The 11,445-nt window shown below is 56.4% G+C and overlaps 1 protein-coding gene across 2 annotated transcripts in view; it reads left to right on the top strand.

Annotated features, from left to right (window-relative positions):
• Window positions 1-11,420, top strand: part of ZBTB46 (zinc finger and BTB domain containing 46) — a 58,604-nt gene extending 47,184 nt beyond the window's left edge. The window contains exons 4-5 of one of the 2 annotated variants that reach the window (XM_006167076.3): window positions 7,272-7,447; window positions 10,167-11,420. In XM_006167076.3, coding sequence (XP_006167138.1) covers window positions 7,272-7,447; window positions 10,167-10,577 — 587 coding nt within the window. In that variant the 3' untranslated portion in view covers window positions 10,578-11,420. Of the gene's footprint in view, window positions 1-7,271; window positions 7,448-10,166 lie in introns of those variants that run through there. The other variant, XM_027767693.1, reaches the window with a different exon arrangement.
• The last annotated feature ends 25 nt before the right edge of the window (window positions 11,421-11,445 follow it).

Raw genomic sequence — 11,445 nt, 5'->3', positions numbered from 1 at the left:
GGCGCCGCCACCATAGACAAAAAAACCCCCCAAAAAAAAAAAAAAAAAAAAAAAGAATCAAGTGGACGTTTTGGAACTGAAAAATACAATATTCATTGGGTAGTTTAATAGTACTCCAAATACAATGAAAGGTGGGGTTAGTGAATCAGAGGACAGATCAATGGAAAATACCTATGTTAAAGCTCAGAGGGGAGGAAAAGAATGGGGAAGAGCAAAGAGACAATCGAGACACAGTGATAATGTGCAATGCTTGTGTAATTGGAGTCCCAGAAAAGGAGAAGAGATGAAGTGGACCAGTGAAAGACATCAGGTTCAGGAAGCTGTGAGTATCGAACAAAACAAAATAAAGCAACAACAGAACGGCATCAGGGACATTACATTAAACTGTTAAGAACCAGAGACAAAAAGAAGAACCTTCAAAACAGCCAGAGACAAAAGCCTTTACATTCAGAGACACAAAAAGACTCATGGCTGGCTTTCTAACAAATTACAGAAGCCAGAAAACAATGGATGATATCTTTGAGGTGCTGGAAGCAAAGTTGACAGCAGGGGATTATGTACCCAGCAGACCTATCACCTACAACTCAAGGCCATATGAGCATATTATATGAACAAACAAAAGTTCGAAAATTCTTTGCCAGATGATAAGGAGTACTGGAAAACAGTTTTTCAGGGTGAAGAAAAAGTATCTCAGAAGCACAGAATGTGAGAAAAAAATAAAGATCTCTGCAAAGGGTAACTATGCAAGTAATATGGAAGGATCTTGATTATTTATGGCAACTATTGTAATTTTTTTTTAAGAGTTTTGCTATAGAGGGCATATGTTCACCAGAGAGACAGAAAGCAAGAAATCACTCCCTGGAGGGTGACCAGGCCACAATTCCTTCTTCTCCATTCTCCTCTTGGGATTTTTGGTACACACACATGCCTGGCATCAGTTTTAAGCCTCCAGGTCTGGGACTCGAACTGTGGTTGACCATGTGGGAGTCAGTGATGTAACCATTACGTCATCTGCTGGTCCCAATTTTTTTCTTTCGAAGAATTATTTATTTAATTTATACATTCATTTTCTTTTAATTTGACCAGAGAGAACCACAGAAGAGAGGGACATTGAGAAAGCAAACCACCAGGTCTGGGACTCGAACCGTGGTCAGCCACATGGGAGTGTTTAGCGCCTTAACCACCATGCCATCTGCTGGTCTCCCCCCAATTTTTTTCTTTTTAACAGAAATAGAAGTAAAAGTTTTTTTCACCAAGATGGTGCTGAAAGAGAAGAAGGAAGCTCCTGCCCCTCCCAAAGCTGAAGCTAAAGCGAAGGCTTTGAAGGCCAAGAAGGCCTTGCTGAAAGGCGTCCACAGCCACAAAAAAAGGGAGATCCGTACATCACCCACCTTCCGGAGGCCCAGGACGCTCAGGCTGCGGAGGCAGCCTCAATATCCTCGGAAGTTTTTGCCCCAGTAGAAACAAGCTTGACCATTGTGCTATCATCAAGTTCCCCCTGACCACCGAGTCTGCCATGAAGAAGAGAGAGGACGACACGCTTGTGTTCATCGTGGACGTCAAGGCCAACAAGCTCCAGATCACACAGGCCGTGAGGAAGCTCTGTGATGTGGACGTGGCCAAGGTCAACGCTCTAATCAGGCCTGACGGAGAGAAGAAGGCGGACGCGCCTCTGGGCCCCGGTTACGATGCTCTGGATGTTGCCAGAATTGGGATCATCTCAAGCGAGTCTAGCCAGCTAATGCTAAATACACAGTTTCTCACCATAAAACAGAGAAAAAGAAGTAAAACATGTGACACACAAAGAATGTGTGTGGGGGGATACCAGCCAGTGGCATGCAGGTTAAGGCAACTGGACCCGACGTGGCCAACTGTGTGGTTAAAGTCCTGGACCCAGTGACTTGAAAAACCACACTGGTCAGGGCTAGCAGGTGGTGTAGTGGTCACATCACTGGACCCCCACATGGCTGAGTGCGGACTCGGACCTGGTGGCTTAAACATTGGACATCTGCGTATGCACACCCAAGATTGCAGGAAAAGAATGAAGGAGAAGGGATTTTGATATGACCATGCCCCAAGGGGTGATTTCTCACTTTCCCTCTGTCTCTGTCTCTTAGGTAAGCACACACACCCTAAAGCAAAATCCTCAAAACAAAAAAGAAAAGGAAAAGAAAAGAAATTACACTGGGCACGTGTGTGTGTTTCCAAAATTTCTAGGAGACTGAAGAAAAGGGATTGCTGCACAGCCATCCCCACGGGGGGTGATTTCTTACTGTATTTCTCTTCAGCAAGTGCCTATGTCTGATAGCAAATGTAAAAGAAATGAGTGGAGTTCAACTGGCAGAGCTGTTGTATGGTGCTAGCATTTTTTGCATAGTCCCAATGAATAATAAGGAAAAGTAAAATAATGTACAACTCAAAGGCTTGTTGAAGAGAAGAAAGTGGAATAATGGAAATAAAAAAAGAAAGGGGACCAGCAGGTGGCGTGGTGGTTAAGGCACTGGACACTCCCACATGGCTGACCATGGTTTGATTCCCAGACCTGGTGTCTTGCTTTCTCATTTTCTCTCTCTGTATGTCTCTCTATGGTCAAATTAAAGTAAGTTAATAAACAAATAAAAATAAATAATTCTTTTTAAAAGTGGAATAATGATTAATTTGAAAGAAGGCAAGAATGAAGGGATAAGGAACAACAAACATTAAAGACAAATAGGGAACGTAAGAAGAAGATGAACTTGAACCCAGCTGTGTGTACCCTGGACTGGCCCACTGCCTAGTGGTTAAGGGAGCCAGGCCCCACATGACTGACCGCAGTTCAGATCTTGACCCTGAAAGCTTGAAAAACCCTCCGAGCATGTGTGTGCCTGCCCCAGGTCTCGACCGTGTGGAGAAATGGAGGGTACGGGACGGCAGTGGCCAACTCCATCGAGGGCTTCTCCCTCCTGTGCGTCTCTCTGACGAGCACATACCCACTGGCAAGTTTTTTTTAAAAGTGATTGATAAAAAGAGAGGGAAGTAGTGATTACTAGTGATTACCCGCCGAAAAGACTTACGCGGGTCCTACAGACTTTGGAAAGGTAACAGGTGCCAGTGACGCCTCCTGCCAATGCATTCAGCAAGTTGGAGGGAAAGATCGGCTTCCTTGAGAAACGTCATTTACCAAAACCAAAGCTAAAGGGAAGAGGAAAAAGCTTCAGGTGAGATGTCTTCACTGACCAATCCTTTCACATGCTACAGAAGAAATGGTGTCCATGTGACACAGGCTCTTTAGAACCGAGGAAAAGGATGCTTCCCCCACCTGGGCTATGAGGCTGCCAGCCGCGGTCCCACGACCTGGCAACTTGTCGGCGTTATATTCAGGGCCACTCAGACTACTAATGTCAGCGTTAGCAACTTGAATCTCATGATGAAGAAACATACTTTTTTTGGGGGGGGTAGGTTTTTGCTACAGGGGACGTGCACTCACCCGGCATGAGTTTTAAGACACAGGGTTCAGGACTTGAACCGTGGTCGGCTACGTGGGAGTCCAGCAACATAGCCATTATGCTAACTGCTGGTCCCAAAGAACCATACTTCGTGGTCAGATGAGGCTTATTCTGGGAATTCAAGGTTAACCAAGCATTTGAAAATCAACCCGTGGGGGACCAGCCGTTAGTGTAATGGCTGTTGCACTCCCACGTAGTCGACTGTGGTTCGAGTCCCGGACCTGGTGGTTTAAACTCACGCCGGGTGCGTGTGTGTGCATGCCCAAGATCCCAAGAGGAGAACGGAGAAGGAGGGATTGTGGCATGGCCATCCCCCCTGGGAGTGATTTCTCGCTTTCTGTCTGTCTGTCTGTCTCTCTCCGTCTTTCTGACGAGCGCACCCTATAGCAAAAACCTCTCCAAAAAAAGAAAAGAGGGGCACCATGGGTCATCTAGGCAGTCCCTAAAGCCGACAACGGTGTCTCGGCGGGAGGCCATGCAAGAGAGCAGTGGGGGAGGGACACAGTAGCACACCTGGGGCCCCTGGAGCTGTGAGGCCAAAGACCCTCTGGAGCCTACAGAGGGAGCCTGGCCCGGCTCCATCTCGGCCCTTGCCCCACCTCCCCAGCAGGGAGAATAGTGTGTTGTTTGGGTCCTTCTGGTTCGTGGTCTTAGTTATGGTGGAGACGGGAAAATAGACAAAGAAAATACCAAAATGTACCATTACAGGTACCTTCAGAAAGTACACATTTTTAAAAAGCTTACTCCTTAGGTCAGCAGGTGGCATGGTGGTTAAGGCCCTGGACACTCCCACATAGCCGAGCATGGTTCGAGTCTCAGACCTGGTGGCTTGCTTTCTCACTTCTCTGTGTCTTTCTCTGGTCAAATAAAAGTGAATGAATAAATAAAATTAAATAGATCAAACAAACAAACAAACAACTTGCTTCTCAAGAGCAGGAAAGAGAAATAGGCAGGACAGAGGACAGAAACCAGGAACCCGGACAGGTCTCGGGCAGCAGTCCTCCCAGCCTTCCAGCCAGCCGTGGTCCCAGCCCCTGCTGTGCACCGGCGTTTGCGGCCAGACTGATCCAAGCTGTGGCTGCCCACGTGGCTTCAGCTGTGCTTAGTGCGGCTGGCCTGAAAGTGCTGCTTAAGTGGACGTCTGCAGCTGGCCACTTGGCCAGCCCCGTTTCCAGGTAGGTCCCCATGTGGCTCATGTCCATTTGGAATTGTTTTTCTTGGCAGAAATTCAGCAGTTCTGTATGGAGATACGCATTTTTAACATATAGCCCTAAATTATTAGAGAATGCTAAAGTATATATGATCATTCAGATTTTGATGTTCATGTTTATAGAAGCAGAGTAGATTCGATAAAGTTCCACAAAGATTTTTTTTTTCTATAGGGCGCGTGTGCGCTCGCCATAAAGACAGAGAGACAGAAAGCGAGAAATCACCCCCCTGGGAGGAGGGGATGGCCACGCTGCAATCGCTTCTCGGAATCTTGGGCATGCACGCACATGAGCCTGGTGTGAGTTTAAGCCACCGGGTCTGAGACTCAAACCTTGGTCCACTACATGGGAGTCCAGCGATGCAGCCATTACACTATCTGCTGGTCCCCAGAGTTCTATTTTTTAAATTATTTTATTTTTATTATTTTTTAATTTGACCAGAGGGGGAAAGTGAGAAAGCAAGTCACCAGGTCCAGAACTCGAACTGTGGTCGGCTACGTGGGAGTCCAGTGCCCCAACCACCATGCCCCCTGCCGGCCACAAAGTTCTGGTAAATCACCGACATCCCTTCCCCAACGTGCGCAGCGCGTGCCGTGTCTGAACTGGCTCCTCTGGCTCTCCCTGTCTTGGAGCTGCCTTTTAGGGGTCCTTGGTGTGGTATGGGGGCACAGGGGTGCCAGGGCACGGGGCCTGCAGACCTCCCACAGGGGCCTGTGGCAACAGGGGGAGTAGTGGATGGGGTCAGTGGGTCTGAGGGCAGGCGGCATATTCCGCTTCTCAGAATTGATCTTCATGGCGGCGTGGGGCACAAATTGACCTGTGGAAATCTGGAAACCGCTCACAAGGGTAAGCATGGAAACGCCGAGGAAGGACAGGATCTGAAACAAACGGACACATTCAAAGGTCCTGAGGGTGAACAGCTGCAGACGGGCACTGAGAGTCTTGCGGGGCGTCTGCTCTGAGGCCTAGGGACGGTACCGACGGACGGCGGGGTGTGGACCGTGTCACCTCTGGGAGGTGGTGTCACTCCTCGCTAGTTGTGACCTCACACGCTCCCTCCCTCGGCTCCCAGCCACAGGCCAGCACACGTGCGCACATGCACACGTGCGCACATGCACACGTGCGCACATGCACACGTGCACGTCAGAAGCTTTTAAATGTTAAGGAAACGGTCTTCCTGTGACCGGCTTAGAGAAGCCTGGGGCTAGCCGGTGCCGCGGAGGTTAGGGCAGCTGGGTCCCACGTGGCCGAGGGCGCAGTGTGTGTTCTGGATCAGGCAGCGTGAAAAAGGCCATCATCTGGGCACATGTGTGTCCATGCCTGAAATCCCGAGAGGAGAAGGAATTGCGGTGTGGTCACCCCCAGAGGTTGATCTTCCACTCTCTCTGTCTCTTTGGTGGGCACATGTAGCAAAATTTTAAAAACAGAAGCTTCAGGACATGCTCTTGGTGGGCCCTGAATTCCCTTGTGGGTGCAGGAGCAGCGGAGTGTGCTGGGCTCAAGAGTGACCTTCACTGCGGACCACTGGTGACTGGGCTTCGGGGGGACCTCTGTCATTGGCTGCTGCCAGGTGGACTCTGAGGTGGGCTCTGGGGTGGGCTTCATCGTGGGCCGCTGCTGGGTGGGCTCTGTCGTGGGCCGCTGCCGTGTGGGCTCCGTCGTGGGCTGCTGCCGGGTGGGCTCGGGTGGCTCCGTCGTGGGCGGCTGTGATATGCACAGCTTGGTCCGGACACAGCCTTTCTCGGAGGAGGGAGGCATTGCCCTCAAGGTCTCTGCAGCCCTGCTGGCCCTGCGTGCACAGTGGCCCACCCTCCAGTGCCCTGTCTGTGTGCCCGGGAGCTGTGGTTCCTGAGCAGGAGCTCACGGGGCGCTGGTCTCGGAAGCTCTTTCGGAGGGTCTCGCTGATGCCGCCCAACGCGGTGGCCCCGGGGACCGCTCCTCATTGTGCCAGCTGCGCTGTCCACTTGGTGTCATTTCCCAAGCTCATGCACCCGGCTGAGGCCTAGGTCTTAAACAGAACGGCTGGGGTCTCTCAAGCCTCTCGGGGTCCACTCATTGAGGTGAGGGGGCCAGGCCCCTGTAGCTCGGCCTGGTCATTCCCGCATCTCCGGCCAGAGGACCCAGGCCTTGCCCTGCCCTCGCTCCTCCCACTTTCTCTGTGCTTCTGTGGCCTCGCTGTGGTCAGCATGTTCATGGCTGCTCCCTGTTGAACCTCCAGGGAGGCCGTGTCTGACGCGTCGCTGTGCCCAGGGCCTGCCGCAGTGGTCGGCTAGCAAGGGTCTGAGGCTGCAGAGGGCAGGGCCTCTGCCGGGTCAGCCAGTCCCACTGCTGCTGCCCGCCTCGTCTGGCCTCTGCAGGGGGACCGTCCTTGGCCTGGATGGCCGTCCCTGGGCTTTGTCGGGGAGAGCTGAGAGCTGGGCCCCTGTGCCCCTGGAGCAGCAGAGAGGGACGGGCCCCTGTGCACAGTGGAGAGAGGGCTGTCTTCCGCCAAGAGTGTGGCCGGGGCGTGTGGGGCTGTCGAGCTTGGCCCGTGGACGCCAGCCTGCTATGCTGACGCCTCGCGGGCTCTGTCTTTCAGTGAACGAGTTCACAGTGATCCGGAAGAAGTTCAAGTGCCCGTACTGCAGCTTCTCGGCCATGCACCAGTGCATCCTGAAGAGGCACATGCGCTCCCACACCGGCGAGCGGCCCTACCCGTGTGAGATCTGTGGGAAGAAGTTCACGCGGCGCGAACACATGAAGCGGCACACGCTGGTGAGCGCGGGTGCAGGGTGGGTGCAGGGTGGCTGCTGCGGGAGGCAGGGCAGAGCCCCTCCCGCACTCGGAGGGGTGCGTCTGCCATCAGCCTGCGTGTCATAGGACCGCACCTGCCTGAACCGTGGAAGCGCTGCAGTGGGAACGAGACGCACTTGGGAGTGGCCAGGACGGTGCTGACTGGCACGTGTGTCGCAGCGGGGCCCAAGTTGGCGGAGGCACATGCACTGCCCCCAGCCCTACCTACAGCAGGGAGCCACTGCAGTCCCCCTGGGCTGGTCCCCCTGTTCAAGCGAATTGTGTCTTTTCACACCGGTGGCTGAGGTTCCGGGCCACGCGGCTGCCTCTGTGCCCCCTCTCAGCCGGCTTGTGGCTCTGCGGGTCTGGGCGTGGTCTTCCCTTGCATGCCGGTGGGTGCGGCAGTGCGCGGAGCCCTCGCGGTGGAGAAGGCCGCCCACTGTCCCTGGCTGAACCTCTCCTCACCAGGAAGGAAGTCACTGTTCCCTGGCCTGTGGCTCGGCCCTCTGGGCCGAGCCTCAGAGACCAGCCCGCCCCCCCTCTGCCACCAAGATAGGCGGGCGCTGTGGTGCCAGCGTTCTCCCTCACACCTCCTTCTGGGTCATTTGTCCATCCAAGTGCCCAGCTCTCTGGTCCTGGCGGGAGGACTCCACAGCGTCCCCTCCCAAGGCGACCTGCTACAGCCCTGACTGCCATGGGCGCCCAGGCTACAGGTCTCACTGTCGCTCCAGCTGCAGCCCCTTCTCCTGTCTGTCCAGGCCAGACCCCCACTGGGAGCACTGCGCGGCCTGGGGTGGTCTCCTTTGGTTGAGGGCACAAGGCCCTGGTTGGGCTGGCCAGCGCCACGGACTCAGAGGCAGCCCTGGGCCCGTACATCTGAGGTGCCCAGGGTTTCCAAGGAAGCCTGTGGTGGTGACACCTGGCTCCGAGGGCACCCACCCCACAGATCTCCCCCGCTGAGGGACAGCCCATCCCAGGTCACACTGCGCGCTCACAGGTGGCTTTGAGCTTGCTCTGGCACCGGACAGTTGAGTGGCTACGTCTTTTTTTTTTTTTTTAAGGTTTTTGCCATAGGCTCACCAGGGAGAGCGAGAGACAAGAGAGAAGGAAAGTGAGAAATCACCCCACAGGGGGCATGGCCATGCCACAGTCCCTTCGGTCAGGATTTTGGACGTGCATACACACCGGCCTGGCGTGATTTTTTCAAGCTGCCGGGTCTAAGACTCCAACCACACTTGGTCACGGGAACCCAGCGCCCTGACCACCATGTCCCAGGCCCATGGTTGGGTCTTTATGGCATGGGGTTTTGTGGAAGTTAGAGACAACTGTGCCTTCAAAGAGGGCCGGCCGGTCGGGAGGATGGGCCTGGCTGGGCAGTCTGTGGGCCCACTGGTCTGGGAACCAAGGCTGGAGGGCGACCACGTGGCGGGTCTTCACAGAAGCAAAGGAAGCCCTGTCTCCCTCAGTACCATGGTTTGCTCTGATGGCAGGGCCTGGGCCTGGGCCTGCGGATGGCATAGATGGTTATGTCTCTGGACTCCCACCTGGCCAGTCACAGTTTAAGTCCCAGACCCGGTGGCTTGAAACTCAAGCCGGGTGTGTGTATGTGTGCGCCCAAATCCTGGGAGGAAAGTGGAGGACAAGGGACTGAGGCATGGCCATCCCTGAGGGTGACTTCTCGCTTTCACGTCCTCTACAGCAGAAATCACTCCTGAAAATATTTTTGTTGTTGTTGTTGGCTGTGAGTCGGAGGATTCAGAGGGGAGGAATTGCGGAGGGGAGGAAGGGGCCTGCCCTCCGAGCATCCCTCAGCACCCTCCACCCGCCCCCATGCTGCAGCCTGGCAGAGGATGAAAGGAGCTGAGGGGAGCTTGAGGGTCTGGAGAGCCGTCAGTACCCACGGGGGTCGGAGACCGGTCAGCACCAGGGCATCACTGTGGGGTCTTCTGCATGTCCTGCCTCTGTCTGCAGAGGGTGGGCAGAGTGTGGAGGCACGTCGGGAACCAGGCGCCTGTGAGCGGTGTGGAGGCCCTGCAGACCTCGCTGGCCCTGGCCCTGCCGCGTCTCCCAGGCCCGCCTCTGCACCTCTGCAGCCCTCACCCTGCAGCCCTCCCAGCTGCTGCGTCTTGTCAGCGCCTGCTGGCCAGGGGCCATCTGTCCTGGCTTTCTCCAAGCCTCACTGGTCGGCCCTACTCAGCTCTGCCCGAGCCCGCTGACCCTTAGAACAGCCCGTGTGTTGACGCTGTCTGCATTCCACCCGTGAGGACATGGGTCAGGAGGCTGAGGGGGTGTCGCCAGCTGGGGGGAGGTGTGGACCCTGCTGCCTGGCTGCCAGCCTCAGCCCCAGCCACTACTGTCCCCAGGGACAGTCACCTCTGCCCGGTCATTCTCACCCTGACCCCCATGCTGCCCTTCCAGGGCAGACTCTGCCTGCAGCTCTGGTCACGTCCCCTCGCACCTGGTAACCATGCCGTCCACATTTCCTGAGCAGGACACATGGGGGCAGACGTGCAGTCCAGGGCTCTCGCCCCTCATAGAGGGCACTGTGACCCCGAGTGAGGAGCATGCAGGGCCCTCTGGGGGTGCATGGGCAGCTGGTGTGTGGTCGCTGGGCCTGGCCCAGCTGGGCCGTCCCTGGGGACGTGGGCGTGTGGGCACTGGCCGAGCCCCTCCCCAGCCCCTGACCGCCCTGTCCCCACAGGTGCACAGTAAGGACAAGAAGTACGTGTGCAAGGTGTGCAGCCGCGTCTTCGTGTCCGCCGCCAGCGTGGGCATCAAGCATGGCTCCCGGCGCCACGGCGTGTGCACCGACTGCGTGGGCCGGGGCGTGGCCGGGCCGCTGGACCACAGTGGAGGCGGTGAGGGCTCCCCAGAGGCGCTGTTCTCTGGAGACGGCCCTTACCTGGAGGACCCGGATGACCCCCGAGGGGAGGGTGAGGAGGAGCTAGGGGACGGGGAGGACGAGGACGAGGACGTGGCCAAGTGGAAGGATGAGGTGGGCCTGGGCCACGAGGATGCGCTGCTGGGGGAAGACAAAGACGATGAGGACTCGCCACGGGGGCGCCACAGCCCGCCCGGGCAACCTGACAAGGACTTTGCCTGGATCTCCTAGGCCCCCTGCGGGGTGGCAGCTGCATGGCTTGGTCCAGCTAGGGTGTGTCATGTGGGTCTTCCCTCCTGCACAGGGCGTGCCCACACCCCTCGCAGTCTCTCCCCATGTCCCCCGTGGGTCGGGCCTGCGGGTTAAGAAGTGGGTCCCCCCAGCAAGTGGGGAGTACCAGGACCACGGGCAGTCAGGGTGGGCGTGGGCGGGATTGAGCAGAGGGAGGGCAGCGTTCCCAAGCCCCCAGCAGGTGCACACAGGTGTGCCTTGGGGGCCGGAGCTCAGCCTCAGGTCCCATGGGCAGGTCAGGCCCAGCCCAGGAGACGGTGTAAGTTTTGCCTGTACCCAGCCTTGTCGGGTCCAGGGCCTGGCTCTCCTCGCCCCTCCCGGAGCCACGTGACCCTTGGCCTTCCTGTCTCCGTGGCCCCCAGGCCCAGTGCCAGACAGCCCCACCACCGTCTTACCTCTGGGCTTCGGTGCTTACCACACAGCACGCCGCAGGGCTGCGGGCCAGTGCCAGGTGCTAGCTTTTGTGAGACAGCCTTGGGCAGGATTTCAGGGCTCCTCCAGGCAGGGAGGTGCCCCGGGCCCCCCTAACCCTGCACCTCCCTTCAAGCCCATGCGGCTCCTTCTGAGAGCCTTGGCTCTGCGTGCACTCCCTCGGAGAGCCCCAGGCGCCTTGCCCACCTATGGCCGCTCCTGCTGGCCCCTCCGGGATGGGCAGAGCTGGGCTCGCCTTGCTGCTAACCCTGAGGTGGGCGTGCCACCACTTCCCGACGTGGGCAACCCAGCTCCAGAAGTCCGGCATCGCGTCGTCAGTCACAGACGGGACTTCGCGAGCGGCCACCACTTGGGAGGGCTCGGTGGGCCCGTGTCC

The sequence above is a fragment of the Tupaia chinensis genome, unplaced genomic scaffold (assembly GCF_000334495.1).
Source record: "Tupaia chinensis unplaced genomic scaffold, TupChi_1.0 Scaffold144472_1, whole genome shotgun sequence".
NCBI lineage: Eukaryota > Metazoa > Chordata > Mammalia > Scandentia > Tupaiidae > Tupaia > Tupaia belangeri.
This window is presented reverse-complemented; position numbering and strand designations above follow the sequence as displayed.